Below are 20,000 nucleotides of genomic sequence, written 5' to 3' on the forward strand. Positions count from 1 at the left end.
ATCAACACACACACACACACACACACACACACACACACACACACACACACTCACTTTATTTGCAAAGTTTGAGAAGTTAAGAAACAATGAAGGAGTCAGTTCTGTCTCGTCTCTTTGGTGAAGACTTGAGGACTGACTGTTATAAATATACTTGCCGGGGCTTTAATTTCTTTTTCTGGTTTGTGACAAATAAAGCTTTTTACTACTTGAGGTTAATGGAACATTAAATGATCAGATTGCAGGCTTTCAGAAGTTTGTGCTGTATTAGTCTTTAATTGTAGGGATTTGCTTTGAAGGCGTGTTTGTGGGCGTCAGAGGCTCAGCGTGACTCTGAGTGGAGTCTGACATCAAAACACGCCGCTAATGCAGCTGAGTCGCCCTAATGAAATGTTTGTTTTGAAGGAGACGCGATGTGGTCGTCCTTTAAGTCACTCCATCTCCGGGTGTTTGAACCGTGTGTGTGTGTGTGTGTGTGTGTGTGTGTGATGTTTTACGTTGGCACCAACATGTGACGCACTTAATGTTGAGTTAGTGACATGTTGGAGGCCTTTTACAACCAACAGGGTGCAACAAAGTTAAAACAGGAAGAAGTTTAGGATGCCATGAAGACTAAATCACACGGCCTTGTGATCATTTGCTCCATAAAACAAACAAATCTGTGGAGCTTGACTCACAAATGCCCACGTGATGCATCGCCCATCGCTGTGTGTTGCATTCGATGGTGCGTAAACTGTCAGCGCTGTGAGTATTAGCCTGTTTATCAGAGTGTGGATTAATGTGTTGGAGTGTATGTGTGTGTGTGTGTGTGTGTGTTTGTGTGTGTGTGTGTGTGTGTGTGTGTGTGTGTGTGTGTGTCAGTGAGCATGCTTGCAGAGGATCACAGGTGTGTTTGCAAGCTCCTCAGAGAGTCTCCTCCTTCCCCCATAACCCCTACGCCCCCCACCCTGGGCATCCTGGGTAATATCAGCCTACGGAGCACCTGCGTCCTCCAAACACATAGACACACAGACACACACACAGACACACAGACACACACACACACCTCTAATGGCCCCCTATCAGCGTGCCATACGCCTCTAATAGCCAGCTGTGAGAGCTGAAATCCGTTGGACCGAACCATCGCTCACTGATGCAGATGCAGTATTAAATGTGGGCAAATTATGATCTCTAATCAGTTTCCATCACACTCCAACCAACCAGCAAGAATAAAACACACACACACACACACACACACACACACACACACACGCAAGGACGTGTTCCAAATTGACTCGGGTGGATTTATTTATCTAACACAGGTCTTGTGTGTTGGCATTCTAAAGGCCGGGCTGATTCCAGGTCAAACCGGAATGCACGAGTGTGTGAACAAAAATGGAATAAAGCAAATGGATGTGTGTGAGCTGTAAAGTGACCCTCAGTATCTGGATCCTTGCTGCAGTGTGATGGGCTCTCAGATACAATGATCAACTGAACTAAACTAAAATAACATTTGGGTCAGTTTGGAATTAACGTTAAGCTACCTACATGTAATTTAGACGTGTGCATTTTATTGGCTGGTAGATGGTTTTCAGCTCGAGTAAGTGAATGTCAAAAATACAAGAAAGAAAGACAGAATTCCTGTTAAATATTGTCAAAATGTCTATTTAACGTGAAACAGTTTCAAAGCTCTTCTGACACAGAGAGGATTGTTGAGCAAAACGATACAAAGAGATTCTTAAATGCAAGGAGCGACTCAGTTTTCATAAACTGCTGTGTCATGGCTGCATCACACTTAATCAGAGTCACGTTTGCATTGTCAACATTTACATCATAATCTACACAAACGTCCATTCGAAAAAGTCTGTATTTGATTGTTTGTCTTCCAGAAACGATAACACTTCAAACCTTAAAGATGTAAAATACTGAGTCGTCTCCTCTGGGGCTGTTCGTCCTCCAGTCCCTCACATTTACACAACAAAGAGATGAATAATACTGAAATTATAAATACACCAATGATACTCACATTTGAATAACGTCTGTAATAAATATCAGGAAGTGCTGACGGACCAGGGCCTCGTAAAAGACGCATCAGTCTTAAAAAGTCTTTGCGGCTCCGTCCGGGAGAAGAAGGATCCGGCTTGGACTTGATCTGCCAGTTTGATGATTGGTGGGGCTGAGTTTCAAAATCAGGTATTAGGTGTTCTATCCTGATCACAGCTAATCAATACGCTCATATGTTGAATCTATTTGTAATGCCTGTAGAGAAGGAACGTGTTTACTAAATCAGAACTGCACACAATGAGCTGTTTCCTCTTTGGTACAACTTAAGTGAACCGAGTCAGACTGAGTCAAAGTCAATCACTTCATTATTTTCCTCTCAAAGTGCCACTTTTCACCTCGTTATTCACAGCTTTGCTTTAATGGCAGTAAAGTAAAGCCAAACCAGAGTGGAGCCTGCATGTCAAAGGACCCCATTAACTGTTTAAGATGCTTTTCCAATAGGAGAAGCATTGAATTCTGGCAGATGCAAGATCTGGTCCCATTTACACAAAGTATCGTCTCTTACAATAATACTAGCAGGCACAAGGAACCCAAGTCTGACGTATTGGCACACATGTTGCACATCTGTTACATGTTGTGAACAAATAAACAGTAAAAACAAGGAAGAGTCCTGCAACATAACTGAGCAATGACTTAGTATTTCCACAGTGACTGGTAAACAGTAGGACAATGTGTGTGTGTGTGTGTGTGTGTGTGTGTGTGTGTGGGGGGGGGGGGGGGGGGGGACTCTAAACACACAATAGCAGGAGGTACAAATCATGTTGCCATATTCATAATTTATGTGTTTGTGTGTCCAGGACATGTATGTAAGGAAAAATGTTGGACGTGGACTTAAGGAGCTCTTGTTTCCTTAAGTTCCCCCCGTGATGTAAACCAGCTCAGCGGCAGTTCAGGTCCTCTGAAGGTAACGAGGATCAGCTGCTGCGAGCTTTAAAGACATCACCAAATATGAGTGGGAGGCAGCGGCGCACCAGTGTCTCCTGACCGATCCACAAACATCTGAGCGATTTAAGACTTTTTGGAATTTTGGACAGATCAATCTGGGGGATTTTTAGCTCATTCTGATAAAATTTTAACTCAGAATCTGACCGAAGGAAAAATAAAGAAAGCGTTATAAATGTTCGTCCGGCTGATTCCACGTAACGCCGGATTCCACTGAACTGTAAAATACCAGCAGACAAATGAATCCATTTCCTCTCCTGCAGTAATGATGAATCTCTTCTACTTTGTAACTGAATGAATCTCTGTTCACTCCTCCCGTGTTTTTGTGGTCGTACATGAGTAAAACAAACTAAACTTCTTCACATACGTGCTTGTAGGATCGTCTCAGGTTTCCTCCAGAAAGCCTGTAGGGTTGTTGGAGGTGCTTTGTGATCTACCAAATGTCTCTCAGCCTGGACACTTGAACGATATCAAATTATTTTTAAAGGTTAATTATTTCCTTTAGTGCTAGAATTCTTTGTAAAGGCCGAATAAGTAGAATTCTTCAAAGTGGATCTACCAGCCCATTAGTGGCTGCTCCTACTCTTAAACTGTGTAATGTAGATGGCCCCTGACTGTCTGTCCGTGGGTGCCGATGATGAAGATGATGATGATGAAGGTGGTGACAGTGTGGATGCTCTTTTGTCTCTTGTGGGTTCTCTCCTGTTATCTCTGCTGCTCTGCTGAAGGGAGGCTGTCCACACTGCTGTAGGGGGAAAGGGAGGATGCTACAGGCATCGGAGCTTCCTCATCAACTCCTTCACCCTTCTCTACCTCCATTCCCACCTCTCCTCCTCCTTCTCCTCCCTCTGTTCTGAAAACCTCCGCCATTCCCCTCCCATCCTCGCTTAATTCCTCAGACCGAGAGATCCCATCCTCCCCTCTACCCTCTGAGGCACCTGCGTCGCCCTCTCTGGGGCCCAGGCTCTCCTCATCCTCTTCCTCAGGGACCGGCTCCCTGGCCTGGTTGTGGTGCTTGACGTTGTAGCGCTGGTTCTGGAAGAACTTGATGATGGTGTGCTTGGGCAGATCCAGCTGGGCAGACAGGGTGTGGATGGCCTCCTGGTCGGGGTAGAGGCCCACGTCACCAATGAAGCTCTGCAGGATTCCCAGAGCCTCCAGGGAAATCCGCGTTCGGGAGCGGGCCTTCTTCAGTCCTCCGGCTCCGGGAGTTAGCACGTGCTGAGGACTGTCCTCCGAGCATCGCACGGCAGGTAAGGGGGCAGGCTGTGGCTCCTCATGTATCGGGGACGGGGTCTTCAGCGGGGGCAGGGGCGGCCTGTGGAGTGCCTGTCAGAAAAATTACAGTATTAAACCATTACACCTGTGTGCTTCATGTTCCGCAAGGGGGCCCACAAATGAAGTCTAACCTCATGATTTGTCTCGGCTCCTAACTGGCTATCAGTGTTTCCCACGTTGCACCGCACAGTCCACGGAAATAACAAACATGCTGAACATTTAACAGAGTTAAACAGACTTAATCGCAGCATCGTTGAAGTTTTAAAGTTCACCTAAACGTCCTGAGCGACACAAATATTTGAGAGAGATCGCGAAGGGGGATGCAGTTCAGCATCAGACGGTGTGTATGTGGCCTCAGCCCCCAACAGCACCGCAGCACTGGGAGGCACACATCCAGTCACTCCCCTTCCAGTGCAAGAGTCATTCAGGAAAATGTCGTACAAGCGGAAGCCTGAACTGACCGGCTTTCATCGCCCACCACCAGCACACACACACTTCAACTCCGAATTCATTACACAAACAAGCGCAGCGCTCAGGCTTATTATCAGGGTGGGGTGTCCCGCACAGCCAAACACAGGAATCCACAGCTATAAATCTGCGGGCCATCAAAATTAAAGGACCCATATAAAGATAATGGCAATTCCTCTTTCTCCCCCCCTCCTTGCTTCAATAATTACAGGGTACGCTTGGAATAATATTGAGGTTAGGAGGCCAGACTGCTGAGCGCTTCAGCGTTTGGGTTTGAGGGGCGGTGGGGGGTGGAGGAGTGTTTAGCAGGAAATGTGTGGGCCCGTCGATTCTTTTAACCACATCTATTTGCAACGACTTACGGGATGCAAAACACGCCAAAGAGGGGGGAGCTGCAGCAGGTGGGGGGTGGGGAGGGGGAGGGGGGAGGGGGGAGGGGGGACACAGTGGTGCTGAAGATCACAACATCAGGGCGTCATGGGTCACATGTCAGTACCCCAGACTAAACTGAAACCATGTATGCAGCAAAGTAAAACTGTATTATCTACGGGCAAGGCTTTGTGTGTGTGTGTGTGTGTGTGTGTGTGTGTGTGTGTGTGTGTGTGTGTGTGTGTGTATACCTGCTGCTCCGGGCAGTGCAGCGCGGCGTGGAGCCTCTCGCTGTGCTGCTGTCTGGACTCCTCTTCGTACACCAGGTCTCTCTCAGGCTGTGGCAGCAACAGGAACCTCCTGATGGTGCACAGGTTCTCCCACAGCGTGCGGTTCTCCGGGCTCGGACTCTCCTTCCAGCGCAGCAACTCGCACAGCCAACCCTGAGAGATACATTTTTACCTGTAGGTTACTGGGGGGGCGGGAGAAAGATCTGGTGGAAGGTCCATCCTCTGGGAGCATGAATGGCACTTGAAGGTCAAAGGTCACCAAAATCAAAACTATCATTACTCTCCTTTAGGAACCATAAACAGCCAGAGCAACTGCTATTCTTGATAAAACCATATAGAATAGAACAGAATAGAATGAACAGAATGGAATTAACAGAAGAGAAGAGAAGTGACTGTGTGTGTAAGTGTGTTTGTAAGTGTGTGTGTGAGTGTGTGTGATTGGATTATCTCTGCTAGGCTGACCCAGGATCTGCCACCAGCTGCTGTTTACACACACACACACACTCACTGAAAATCAACGCTAATAATGTGATCATCCCACCATCAGCTCCTCCATCTTCCTCCTCCTCCTCCTCTCACCCTGCTGTTCCTCCTCTCAACACACACACACACGCACACACACACACACACACACACACACACACTGCTGTATCGCCGCTGGAGGAAGACTTTTTTAATAGTACTCACGCTGCTGTGGGAAATACTTGATTACAAGTAAAAGTCCTTCAGAAACTAAAACCTGCTCCAGTATCCAAAGTAAGTAAGTAAGTCAATTCACTGAGAGGATAAAAAACTTGAATATTACGATAATTTTGACGTAATATTTCATTAAGTTAGATTAAAACAGGAGGTTTAGAATCAGAAAGAGGAATGAGGATAACCTTGGAAAAATCAGGAATCACTCTTCGTCTGTCTCTCCCTCTCTCTCTCTTCCTCTCTCTCTCTCTCTCCCTCTCCCCGTGTCACTCTCCCGCTCTCTCTCCATGGCGTGCCAGACTCAGCTTTAATCTCGCCCGCAAACGCCCACATTGTTTATCTGTGGATGGAGACACGATGGTATGCCACTGTGGGTAATCAGATACCTCACATGCCCACACACACACACACACACACACACACACACACACACACACACACACACACCTCGCCTTTCCGCCCTCATCAGCTCCTCCTAAGCTCATCTAGGAGGCGCGTTCACCTACAAAGTGTTGTAAAGTTTACAAAACCTGAGAGAAATGCGATTTCTGTTTTAGGCGAGGTTCCTGTTCAACGTGTCAAACAGTCGTCGTTTCCACGGGAACTGACCTGGCTTTTATTGGCTGCCACCTTGGCAAACAGAGCCTGGGAGACCTTGGCCCTCTTCATCTCCTGCTGGATCTCCTCATAGACCCCTGACGTGATGTTCGCCAGCGTGTCCAGCTTCAGCATTGGCTCCACTCCAGGCATAATGCACTTTGTCTGCACAAAATTACGATTATTAAGATTTAATGTAATTTCTTTTTACTGCACTGTTAAACATGTATGTGATGATTTACTGGGGGCTTTGCAAAGTTGAGATAAGTTCATAAAATATTGCTGTTAGAAGGGGAAACTCCTTCCTAATTTAGTTTTGTTAAATTTGTGTGGATTTGTATTTCATTATATATTCATTCTATTATTGTTTTGTATGCTTATTTAATTTTATTTAATCTAATTGTGAGAATTGAGATTTTATTTTTTTTTATCTCCTCCTAGCTCTCCAAAATTAGTGCGTGCCCATGCTCATGGATGTGTGTGTGTGTGTGTGTGTGTGTGTGTGTGTGTGTGTGTGTGTGTGTGTGTGTGTGTGTGTACCGGTGCATGTCTGTGCACGCTGGTGGGGGTCATGTGATTGTTGCTGTGGTTGTGATTGGCGCTGCTCCTCTCTCTCTCCTCCAGGTAGCAGCGGTCTCGCTCGGCCTCGGGCAGGTTCAGGAAGCTCTGCATGGCCTTCAAGTTGACCAGCAGAGACTGAGAGGCTGAGCGAGGGTCTTCCTCTTTACGCAGGATCTCTGACAGCAGGCCCTGACAGACACACATGCAGACACACAAATTAATTACCAATGAAAAACTGATCATATCTAATCAATGAAATGGTGTCCACACTTTCTGTTACCTGTGTGCGGTTAAAAGCCACACGGGCAAACACGGCCTGGGACACGCTGGCCCTCTTCAGCTCGTTCCTGACTTGCTGGTAGATGTTGGAGGAAACATCGGCCCCTGGCGGGTTGAGGCCAGGTTCAACAGAGCTGCCGGGGCTCATGCAGGTCAGAGAGATGGGTGGATGATTGAGGAACTGCTGGTTGACTCCTTGTGGGTGCTGGTGGGCCAGCAGGCGGCTCACGGCCAGCTGCTGGTTGATGATGTGGGCCATGGTGAGCTGCTGGCGTACCAGCTGAGGGGAGAGCAGCCCGCCGTGAGTCAGAAAGGAATGAGGGCCGGCTGCTGGACGCTGGGATCGCAGAGGGCCGCCGGGGTGCTGCTGTCCGGCAGGGTGGGCCACAGGGTGAGGAGGCTGGTTGGGGGTCAGTGGGTCCCCAAGACTGCTCTTCATGGGAAGAGGTCCAGCAGCCAAGGAGGGTATGAGAGAGTGATGACGGTGACTGAGGACACTGAGGTCCAAATCCCTCTCCACTGTGTCCCCACACACACACGCGCACACACACACACACACACACACACACACACACACACACACACACCCACGATTAATATTTGCAGATCCTTCTGAGCTTTTACATCTTGTTCATTATGGTTTCTACTATAATAGAGTTATAGTATATATATAATAGTTTGGTTAGTTTTAAGCTGTGCAAAAATATAAAATGACTACTCTGTATTAAGCAAAAATAGATTTGTGTGCAAGATTTTGGGAGCTGGACTAATTTCTGGTCAACTATGATGTCACAAATTTAAAGCAGACAGCTCGCTACTCGTAGCTACCTAGCTTGCTAATCGGCACTGAGATCGGCAAAATACACATGATATTAATCGGATTTACCGATAACACCTGGCACCCCTACAAATACATAAACACATACAATTCAATAAGTGTTATTGAATTATTATATCTAAAAACAATATAATAAATACAATAATTACACAATGTTATTCATTTTCAGCTCCTTAGCGCGAACTAGCTAGCAGAGGCCCGCAGAGACACTCAGTGGAAAGCAGAAGACTCACTCTTTATGTCTGATTGTTCATGTGCTGACCACAGCTTCTCTATGTGCTCACCTGCAGAGAGGAAACACCACGTTTCACTTTACACACACCTGCAGAGTAAGAGCCTTTAATGTGTTTACAAGAATGTAAAGGGAAAGGGTTCATTTTCAGAGGTCAAGCAGTCGACATCCAAACTCAAGAGCGGACGAGTGTGGAGAGCAAATGGAAGCTGTTTACTGTTTACTGAGCTCACAGACTGTAAGGAATGTCTAGTCTGTAGTTTAAACTCATTTGGCCCTTAAGCAAGGCACTGACCCGTGTCTTTCACCCACATATCTCTCATATTAAGAAGCTCTCTCCCTTCCACTCTCACGTTTCCTTTTTAATCGCTGCATTGTTCTGTTGTTTTCCTCCTTTAGTTCCTCTCCTCTTCCTCCCAGCGTGGGTCTGCTTCTTATTATGGGCTGGGACTCACATTTAAGCTTATTAGGGGAATAAAAAGTTGGAGTGAGGTTTGGCAAGGAATCAGAGTTTTACCTAGCCTGTGTGTGCGTGTGTGTGTGTGTGTTTGGGGATGTTTGTGTGTGTCGCTGCTGTTTTCCATTAGGAGTTAAGAGCGTTTAGTTTTGTCATGTGTATTAGGGGTGACATTAATGTGAAGCCTGCGCCATGGCTCCGTCCTGCCGAGAGCCGTCACTGACACACGTCTCACTGCTGGCACGCAGCGGATTAGAAGCGTACAGGCTGACACACACACACGGGGGGCAGACGGAATAATGGACAGACTTCATTGGAAAGGGCCTCATCTGAAGGAAGCAAATCAAAGTACAAAGGCGGCGATGCAGGGGAGGCGATCAGCGTGTCAGTCAATGCAGGAGAGTCGCTGACAAAAAAATTATAAAAGTTTTTAATGCAGCAGGAATATTTAATATGGCAACACATGCCACACCAACACAGTGGTGGTGCAATATGAGCAGACAGACACGGGACAGCTGCTACACACATCAACATCACGGAGCCAATAATTACAGCCACAACAAACTCTGAAGTTAGTCAGGAAGGAGACAAAATGTCATTTAAAAGTTCAGAAACATCAGTTCAGAATTCATTAGCAGAGTTCAATATAAACTATTTATGAAAAAGTTTTGTTTTGAAGTTCTGATTGTTGCTCAGAAAATTCTTGGCAGCAGTGGCGTTCCTACATAAGCGGCTGATTAGAGCCTCATAACCACCAGGAGGGACTAAGTTTACAGATCCTAAAGCTGAAAAGCAGTCAAATTCTGGATCTTTCTTACCTTTCATGCGCTTGTACTTCTTATACCAGCGTCCAAAGTCCTGGCATTTGGACGTGGACACGTTGGCGTAGTAGGAGCTGCTCACTAAGGCTGCGATGGTGCTCTGTGATGATCACACACACATTCACTCACTGATACACAAGAATCAAGCATCAATCAAATCAGTTAGTCACCACTCTCTCTCTCTTCTATACTACAGTCACTTCTACAATCTCATTAATACTTATACGTCTTTGCGTGAGTCTTTTTCAAGTATAGTATAAGTCCAAACCACAACACACAACACAATCTCTATCAGAACGGCAACTTTACACTCCTGCTTTTCCTCAACATTCCGATTTAATGGAGAGAATTCTGAGATGAATCCTCTGCATTTTCTTACCTTTATCTCCTCTCAATCCTGCTCAGCCTAATATCAGCAAATGAAAACTCTGACATGTCTGTTTCTGACGCCCAGAGTTTGTTTGTAACAAACAACCTGCATGATTGCTGAGTCACTGTTATTGATTGAACCCTTATGAATTCTGTCTGGTCACTTGTGTGAAAGCCAAAGAGAAGTGAGCAGTTTAATGTGTCACATGGGAAACTCAGAGGATTCAAAGTCGCATGAGTCAGGCTGCAAACACACACCACCCACACACTTCCCTTAATCACTAATTACATCATGGCCGAGTCTTGTATATAAATCACAAGTCTAAATGACACACTATCAAGCCTAATGACTGCAGGGTGTGTGTGAGCATGATAATTGAGGTGTGTGTGTGTGTGTGTGTGTGTGCGTGCGTGCCTATATCGTTTCCCATGGGATGGAGTCAATGTGTCTGTGTGCGCTTGCGTAAGTGTGTGTGTGTGAGTGAGAGGAGGAGAGAGATTACACAGCGCACTAACTGTGTGGTGTAATGATGATGAAACCACATGTTTACAGAAAAGTGTGTGTGTGTGTGTGTGTCAAACCCACCCAGACGCCATTCTGTTCATCTTATTCTCCTTATAATGTCTACTTATCATAATAATAACACAATAAATGTGTTGGGTGGTTCAGTGCAGTGCCTTAGTGCCTTTGAGCAGAGCACATACCTGAGAGAGAGGACATTCCTTGGCCAGCGTGTTGTGGTTCATCTCCCTGAGCAGCTCTTTGAGGGCGTTCCTGACTGTGGCGTGGGTCCACTGCTCTGACGGAAGCTCCTCCAGCCTGGAGAAGCTGCACGCAAACAAAAGCAGAGCAGCAAAATCTCCAAGTTACTGACTGAACTTCACATTAAAAACACCTGAGTCAGATTTGAACCAAGGCCTAATTGCTGTGCGTGGTCACCACCAAGCCACCACACCCCCCATCCAGGGCCGTAAACTATTTTAAAACACTGATGACACGACCCCCCCCGCCCCCCCGGAAAAAGAAATAAAGTTAAAAATGTAACTGTTCCATGATTAAATGATTGTGTTTCCTAATAGTTGTATATGATTCACACCAGGGATGCAGAATAGGGAAACGCTGAGTGTTTTGGTTTTATTTTTGGATGAGTCACGTGGGAGTGTGGTGGCTCAGTGGTGAACACTGTCTGAAAACCAGCTGAGGAGCCTCTTTCCCACAGATTCTTGTCGGTTTCCCATGGGTGCTCCAGTTTCCCCGTCAAAGACGTGCGGCTGAGGTGATTTAATGTGAATGTGAGTGTGTTTGTGACGGACAAGTCAAAGGACGACCAGCCCACAAACCTGTACAGGATAAATTGGTATTAAAGCGATCAAATTAAAACCTTAATACACAACACACACACACACACACACACACACACACACTCTGCGCTGACCTGTACAGCAGGATACGGAGTGTCACCATGTGGTAAACGTCTAGCAGCATGTCAGCCACTGTGGCCTCTGGAGCGTCTGTTAGGTAGTGGATGGGCATCGGCTTCCATCGGCCCACTTTAATGATTCCTGAAGAACACACACACACACATTATATACAACAGGGCTCTATTCAATCAATTATTATTCGACAAACCGCCAAATGTACTTTATGTTTTTGGCTCTTGCTTGTCACTCTAGTCTATGGCCGTGTCCCTGTGTTGGCGCGTCGTCCTGCGCTGAGCATCGCTGCAGCGTTCCCTCATCCTGCAAATCTAAACAAGCTTAATCATGTTACAATCTGCTAAATCAAACACAGAGCCTGGCTGGCCCCGTCCTGCTAGCCTGATGTATGTGTGTGTGTGTGTGTGTGTGTGTAGGATGGATAGCGGTGATAGGGGCAGAAGAACAAAGGCGGCTGTCTTTGGAGTCAGTTAGCTGATTAATCAGAGGAGAAAATGTCAAATCAGAGTGAAATGAGCGATGCATGGGTGATGTTGATGCAGTGAAGCAGCGTGTTTGTGACTCACATCTGCAGCTGCTTTGTACCAAACCTTTAAATTAGAGAGACGAGTAGAGAGGAGTTTGCTGGAATGTTTTCATTTCCTTCAAATAATGATAAAGATTACAATAAAGGTTTAATTTAATATATATATATTTTTTTTTGTACATTTTTTTTAAAGAATTTTTCCTCAAGAATCTGATCACCTTTCCATGTTCATATAATTTTTCTTAGTTTTCCCGAATTTTCTCTCCATCATTTATGGCTCACCTCAGTTTAAAAAGTATTGCAGAAAAAAAAGTTTATATTTTTCACAGACAAAATATTGTCACATTGTCTTTACCTTTAATATCATTAAAATTAGATTTAAAAAAAGTGCAGAATGCTCGTTTAAAAGGTTTGGGGCTGTTTCAGTGAACTATATCAGTGAACACAAAGCAAAACATGGACTGGAGATAAATTTAGTTCAGTTGGATTCATTTAAATCTGCTGCACAAACCACAAAGTCTAAATAAGAAACATAAGCTTCTTTTTATCAGCTGCACTGAAACTTAATTAAAGAAAAACTACAGTTTCACTTAGTTTAAAAATACTGCAGTCCAGCCAAAGAGAGGGAGAGAGGGAGAAAGAGAGGGTGAGGGAGAGAGAGGAGAGAGAAAGAGAGTGGGCGAGAAGGCGTGAGAGAGAGAGAGAGAGAGACAGAGCGAGAGAGAAAGGGAGAGAGAGGTCAATTGAGAGAGAGAGAGGGCGAGTGGGCGCGCGTGAGAGAGAGAGAGAGACAGAGAGAGAGAGAGAGGGCAAGAGAGGGAGAGGGCGAGAGAGAGTGAGAGAAAGGGAGAGAGAGAGAGCGAGGGGGAGAGGGAGAGGGAGAGGGAGAGAAAGAGGGAGAGAGCGAGAGAGAGAGAGGGAGAGGGAGAGAGAGAGACAGAGAGTGAGAGAGAGAGGGAGAGAGAGAGAGAGACAGAGAGGGAGAGACAGAGAGTGTGAGAGAGAGAGAGAGAGAGAGACAGAGAGGGAGAGACAGAGAGTGTGAGAGAGAGAGAGAGAGAGAGAGAGAGAGGTAGAAGGAGAGAGAGAGAAAGGGAGAGAGAGAGGGAGACAGAGCGTGTATGTAATTTTGGTCGTGACCACACTGGAGGAAAAAATGCAGCGACTGCAGCCAGAAATTATTTATTTGAGAAAGAAAAAGGACAAAACCTCGGTGTGTGTGTGTGTAGGGATGTGTGTGTGTGTGTGAGTTGGGGGGGTATGGGGGGTCGTAGGGCGTCGCTCTGCTCGGTCACAGCGGCCTGTGTTTACGGGACACGCCAGGAATGTGAAACTGCCCTTCATCTGTCTGTGTGTGTGTGTGTGTGTGTGTGTGTGGTTGACTGAATGCTGTCTGCCCACTTTTTTGTTCTCATCCTTTATATGACTCCTTCATAGTACTTTTGGAAAAGTGAAGTAAAAGACCTACGAAGATTTTGTAGTTAAATTCAGCCCATTTAATCAATTATTCTTTATTTAAGTTTCTTTATTTCTTGTTTGCAGTCTAATATCACTTTTTAATTCTTTCGAGTGCAGGAAAGTATGTCCAACATTAAATTGCTTAAACATCGATGCACATCTGCACCATCAACACACACACACACACACACACACACACACACACACACACACACACACACACACACTCGGCACAGAGAACCTACCATGTGCCTGTACGGCAGAGCTGTGCGAGTATCCCAGGGCAACTAGCACCGTCTCCACCAGCTGCGTGAAGAGGACGTCCTTGCGTACCAATACAAACTCGGCGTGTCGGTCGCCACGCCCTTCCACGTCCCCGGCCACGCCCATATCTGCGTGCTCCACCACACAGTAGACTGGGATCATCAGACCTGGCAGGGACAGAGGAGAGCGGTCAGGACTCAGACCATTGGGTGACATATCGGTGTCATACAGGAGAACATTCCAGAACTCCAGCAGGGAGTCTGATCCTGGAGGAGATATTCCGAGCTGGGAAGTGTTCTCATCCATTCAGCTCGACGCTCTGTTCCAAAGGGAAGCAATAAGTAACAATCGAGCCTCACAAGAGCACAAGACAGATCCAACGCAGCATCACACACACTACAACAGGCCGGCAACCCCATCACTATGTGATTGTGTGTGTGTGTCCATTCCACCTACAGGCAGAGTCTAAGCCTTGTTAGGATGGTTGCAAGGATTCATAAGGGTCCATTCAAAGGCCTATGGACCTGGTAAGTAGTAGTCGCAGTGCAGGTCTTTGTCCCGTTTCCTTGTCTGTTGCCGGGCAGAATATCTTCATTCTGTCAGGCAGGTTCAGTGGGATTAGCAGATGTTTGAATGGAGCGGAGGGTTTTGACATCAATGTTGTGACCCGTCAGTCGCTTGCACAATAAATGCTGCGCTTCCCAAACATGGCCGCGAAGTTCCAAGCTCACAACGCCTCCAACTGCCCCGAGGTCACCTACCCTTAAAGAATCTACTTAGTAAAGCTGAACGTGAAACTAAAAGTGTCTGTCAGCCGCAGAGTGATTGACCTTTGAACTTCTGACTCAATGTTGACTGTGTGTTTGTGTTTGTCAGCCCACCTCCCAGGGGTCTCAGCCCCGTGCCGTTCTGTCGGGTGTGCGCCCCTGTCAGGAAGCCGTTGACCTCCACGCAGCTCATCTTGCACAGCGGGGGGCCGCCGGCGATGGGGCTCCCTGCTCTCTCCGCTCTCTCTGCTCCGTCCCTTCGGTCCTCTGGACTGGCTCTGTCCTGAAGCCTGGGGCTCTCTGCCCCCCTCCACTGCTCCATCTCCCCCTGCCCCCCCTCCGCTCCCCCACAGGATCCAGGGAGAGCAGCTGGCGTGGATGAAGCTGGACAAGACAGAAGCAAATAAAATAAAATAAAATAAAATAAAATAAAATAAAATAAAATAAAATATGTAATAATATAATTAGGAAAAGCAGTTTCGAGTGTAACAGTGGGGATCTGGTGATGTGTGTGTCTGTGTGTGGTTTTACTAATTTGGACATAACATGGCACATAGTAATGATAACATGATAACACAGTAATTTCCCTCGGGATAATAAACTTTCATCTTATCTTATCTTATCTTATCTTAAATGGTACGATATGACACAACATGACACAAACTTGATGTGACATGACAACAATGAGACAAAACCTGGATCCATTTGAACACAAGCTGTAAACAGAGACTTCTCGGTCCTGATGTTCGTCCTCGCCGTCCCATCCACTCCGCATCTGCAAATTTTGCCCGTCAATCCTCGCTCGTTTATCACATTTAACCATTTTACTCTTTATCCTTTAAGTCCACAAAGCCACAAACACATGAAGCGCTCGGTCCACTGAGCTCAAATGATGGTAAGCTCTCGATAGAAGATAGAGTCTTTGCTACCTTAATGCCTCAATATATAGAGAATTATAGAGAAATCATAATTATTTATAAATGTGAAGCAATGCTGATTAAACCTATGGATAACTATTTAAATGTTGATAGTAACAAGGGTCACTATATAGTCAATAAATCAGTGCAGTAATAACAAGAAGAAATAGCAGGACTGACATTTATCATTCACACACACACACACTCACACACACACATAGAGAAAACCACTTCAAGCAGCATGTTGGGAGGGTCTACACACGGACCACACACTCCCAGCACACACTCCTTTCACTTTACTGCCACACATGGAAGCCAAATGTAGATTTTCTAAGCGATAAAACACGGAAACACTCAACAACTCAGATCACGCTGGGGATCTACAGGTGAGGAAGAGCGGTGAACTTCACTGAGATCTGCTCTGCTCTGGATGCGGCTGCAAGAACTTTATGAATAAAGATCAGATTGGCCCAAATATCGGCATAAAAGTGCAAAAAAAACAAAAGTCTCAGTTGTTGCTGCTAAATTCAGACTCAGTGTTCCAGGTTTCATGGCTGCGGGCCTCCGATGCGGACAGTGTGAGGGAAGTATTCATCCCTCCAGGCTCAGGTGTCGTTTTGGGGCTCCTCACCTTCTCCTCAGACAGTTCAGTACGTGTGGTGGAGTCGTGTGAACTCCTGTCTCTACCTGAACTCGGTGATCTGGGGTTTGATTCCGCTGAGCTGCTGTTGGGCCACTTTGCTGCTCTGTTGTCGTTCCTGCTCACTGTGCGTTAAAGTCTCACTATGTGACCTCACCACTCACATGTTTGAAATCAATGACACGTGGTTGGATTAGTCACAACAGCACAACAACTACAAGAAGCTGTAGTTCATTAGATTTAAGCCTGAGTCACAGATACTGATGACATCAATAATATCTGGAGTTTCTCCTGAACATCCCACTGAGTATTAAAATCTTTAAATTATATATGAAATTGAATTTGTGTTTGATAGAAAAAAACCGTAAATACTCTAAAAATGTTTTCCATATCAACTTATTTCAGGAATTTCCTATAAATGAGCATCAAGCTGTGGAATGAAGCGAGAATCAGACCGATGAGAGCGGGAGAATGAAGGCATTCAGACGCTCTTTATCATCATATTCAACCTTTAAATACAACTAAATAGGTTTGTCCTCAACTAGTTAAAACAATAAATATATAATCTAAAAAACAAGCAAAGAAATCTATTAAGTTCTTCAGAAAAATACAACATTTTTGTGCCAGACTATTAGAATGGGATCAGATTTGAGTGTTAATATTAATATGCAACAATGTAAAGAGGAGTCATTTAAATAAACAAACTCTTTCTGTAGACAAATAAATAAATCTAGGTTATGAAGAGATTTTCTAAAAAAAATCAAATCATAATCTTCCACTTGATTTAAGAAAAGAGAGAAATAACGTTTCTTGTCTTAAGTCTTCAGTCTTTATCCTGCGTATCAAACCATGAAGTTCTTAATAGATGTTCTCACTCAGGTGGGAGTTTGGAAATGTTTAAAAATAATTAGGCTATGGTTTAATTTTGATTAGTATTTTTAAAGCGTAGATTTAAGCTTTGATGAAGGTTTTTATTGATGTGTAAGATCCATAACTCCTCACATACACGATACCATAATCTATTGTGTTCACATAAATATGAAATGTATGAGTTCATAAGATTCAGTATTATAAAGAAAATTTGAATTATCACCGATTGTTTACAGCTAAATAATGTGTGAATGTATGTGTGTGTCATTTGTTTAACTTTTGCAAATGAGTTACACTCACAGTCATTTCAGTTTCATTTGTCAGTTTCTATCCGAAAGTTTCCACACACATAAAGGTGACAAACTGTAAAGTTTTGACCAAACGCAGACTCACATTCAGGAGGTCAGCGGGTCCACGGCTGAATAATCTGCTTCCATCGGCGAGAAATCAGTGAATCCACACAGACACCAAGGGATATATCCAAACATTTCCTTCATAGAGTAACAAGTAAACAACAGTGACAACAAAGAGGCATCAAGACCAGGAGAGAGGAGAGAGAGAGAGAGAGGAGGGTGCTGCTGCTGACTGAGAGAGAGAGAGACAGAGAGAGAAGAGAGAGAGAGAGAGAGATAGAGAAAGAGAGAGAGAGAGAGAGAGAGAGAGGAAGGTGCTGCTGCTGACTGAGGGAGGGAGAGAGAGAGAGACAGAGGGAGTAGGGTGCTGCTGTTTAATGAGGGAGAGTGAGAGAGAGAGAGCGAGAGAGAAAGAGAAAGTTTGATTGTTGGATAGCACAGATGTGAAGCTGCTTGTCTGCCCTCTAGTGGCAGAGAAAAGACTGTCAAGTCAATTTCTTGCCCAAAATTCAAAATATTTAAAGCTTTATTAATCTGAATTGTATCATTTTAATACTTATCTGCATTTTTGTATTTTTAACATACATATGCACAGCTGCAGCTGTCATTCCATGGCTTTTGCTCATCCAATATCACGTGAATGAAATACAAATGAATCAAACTAAATGAAAGTGTTGTAGTTTGTTTTTTAAAGCAGAATGTATTTGAAGCATGTTTGTGTTCGTCTGTCTCCATCTTCTGGTTCAATCCGACACAGAAGTATCGTCACATGTCATTAGTCCTCAGCTTGACTCCCTTCCTGTCTGCGGTCTGTGTGTGTGTGTGTGTGTGTGTGTGTGTGTGTACTTGTCTGTACTCCGTCAATCTAAGTATCTTTGACAGCTCACCACAACTCTCTGACCACACACCAGAGTTGTGTGTGTGTGTGTGTGTGTGTGTGTGTGTGTGTGTATGTGTGTCAGAGTAGAAGACTTCAATGATAACAAGTGAACTCTAATTACCTGTAACAGCAAATATGGACAAAGAAGATGAACAAGCTGTTTGGACAGAATATAAAGGGGCTGTGTGTTGTTTTTCATTCATTTTGATGTTTTAAACTAAATAAATCTACTATAAACTGTTTCATTCTCTTTTAAAAATTCAAATTTAATTTCCTAATATAGAGACCATCAAACATTCTTCTCATTAGTGCCATTGTTCTTTATTATTATTAAATCATAATAAATAAGAATCATTCTTTAAATTAATTGCAATGATTTAGATGTAATTTGATTTAATTTGATTTCAGAAACTCCGTATAAATCATCTTTCTATTGAGTTTGTGCCTGCGATGAGAAATATTGTAGAATACTGCTCCCATGTGGTCTTCATGGGAACTACACATGTGACGTCAAAACACCGTAAAGGCAGCAGAGAAACCTCAGCACGGCTCTGCATCAAGAGAGGACGTCCATGGGGTCAACCACAGCCTGAGAGGGTACCCGGGACCCCCAGGACGAGCTGGAGAACCGGTGCCGTGGAGAGAGGGCTTTACTTGACCCGGATAAACTGTGGAAATGGATGAATTAGACTTTTCTGTACTTCTGGTTGTATTTGATGTTCTGCACTACAGGCAAATGTCCACTAGAGTGCACTCCTGTTCTATCACCTGATTGGCTGCAGACTGGGAGACATGGACACAGAAGTGGTGGAATAAAATAGTAAAACTCTTTTATTGTGAGATCCTTTGCTGCTTGCAGTCGTGTGCTCGCGATCACGGCTTCAGAAGAGACTCAACTCTGTATTTACATCATAGCTCGCATGCCAAACTTTGGGTTGATGTTTGTCATGCAGTAAGTCGAGTGTGTGTGTGTGTGTGTGTGTGTGTGTGTGTGTGTGTGTGTGTGTGGTCATGCCTGTCCAGCCTGTCAGTCCAGTGCAGGGGCGATTAAACCCAAGGCTGGCCTTCATTGATGAAGCTCAGCTGATCCGTGTGCTCACCCCAGTCTGTGTCCAGGAGGGGTTCTGCAGGGCTGGATGCTGTGGCAGAGGTCTGGGTCTGGGTCTGGGTCTGGGTCTGGGTCTGGGTCTGGGTCTGGGACTGGGACTGGGAATGAAGGTGAGGCTGGGACTGTTGTGTTTGCGGCGTGATGTCAGGCCCTGTGGAGTCTGGCAGGAGGGGAATAGGCGTTGACCGGCGACAGGAAGGAGAGCGCCGAGAGATGGAGGTGGAGTCGGGCGGTGGACCCACCGTGTGCTGGTGCAGAGAGCTGTTGGGCGATGGGGGAGCTGAGGAGTGACAGACAGGGACCGGGGCGCTGCTCTGAGAGGGGAGCGGAGGAGGCGAGGTGACATTTTGGCAAAGAAACGCTGCTGAACTCTGAAGCAGGTCGAACGTTGCTTGATTTGGTCGACTGCTCGTCTCTGACACGTCTCTCGCCTCAGTCTCGGGAGCGGCGAGGGGGGTCGGGTCTTCTGGACTGTCTCTGGGTTCATTTTGGGCTGGAAGTGGTGGAGCTGGGGACCAGGGGTCAGATGAGACGTTGGGAGGC

At 45.4% G+C, this 20,000-nt stretch overlaps 2 protein-coding genes across 2 annotated transcripts in view; both read right to left on the reverse strand.

The window, feature by feature from the left end:
• Positions 1 to 1,625: 1,625 nt before the first annotated feature.
• LOC143012664 (DNA-binding protein SATB2-like) lies at positions 1,626 to 17,828 on the reverse strand. The gene is made up of 12 exons (XM_076165913.1): positions 17,510 to 17,828; positions 14,804 to 15,073; positions 13,904 to 14,089; positions 11,674 to 11,800; positions 10,943 to 11,066; positions 9,866 to 9,968; positions 8,592 to 8,642; positions 7,522 to 8,039; positions 7,221 to 7,430; positions 6,693 to 6,845; positions 5,349 to 5,540; positions 1,626 to 4,311 (listed from the first exon to the last, which is right to left on the reverse strand). The coding sequence occupies exons 2-12, from the start codon at positions 15,009 to 15,011 to the stop codon at positions 3,688 to 3,690; spliced, it is 2,496 nt and encodes an 831-aa protein (XP_076022028.1). The 5' UTR covers positions 15,012 to 15,073; positions 17,510 to 17,828; the 3' UTR covers positions 1,626 to 3,687.
• A 1,568-nt stretch (positions 17,829 to 19,396) lies between these two features.
• LOC143012622 (voltage-gated delayed rectifier potassium channel KCNH8-like) overlaps positions 19,397 to 20,000 on the reverse strand; it is a 12,663-nt gene continuing 12,059 nt past the window's right edge. Inside the window, exon 15 of the mRNA XM_076165847.1 lies at positions 19,397 to 20,000. This exon is cut by the window's right edge and continues 122 nt beyond it. Within this exon, the coding sequence (XP_076021962.1) occupies positions 19,397 to 20,000 (604 nt within the window).

This window comes from Genypterus blacodes, unplaced genomic scaffold (assembly GCF_046128005.1).
Source record: "Genypterus blacodes isolate CSIRO-AG114 ecotype Tasmania unplaced genomic scaffold, CSIRO-AGI_Gbla_v1 ptg000152l_1, whole genome shotgun sequence".
Lineage (NCBI taxonomy): Eukaryota > Metazoa > Chordata > Actinopteri > Ophidiiformes > Ophidiidae > Genypterus > Genypterus blacodes.

What these genes read in the sequence shown, in the direction of transcription:
- LOC143012664 (XM_076165913.1), bottom strand. Translation starts at nt 15,011, where the DNA reads ATGGAGCAGTGGAGGGGGGCAGAGAGCCCCAGGCTTCAGGACAGAGCC. An exon ending in TGGCTTTTAACCGCACACAG is followed by an intron (nt 7,431 to 7,521) that starts GTAACAGAAAGT and finishes TGTGTCTGTCAG; the next exon opens with GGCCTGCTGTCAGAGATCCT. An exon ending in GCGTGCACAGACATGCACCG is followed by an intron (nt 6,846 to 7,220) that starts GTACACACACAC and finishes AATTTTGTGCAG; the next exon opens with ACAAAGTGCATTATGCCTGG.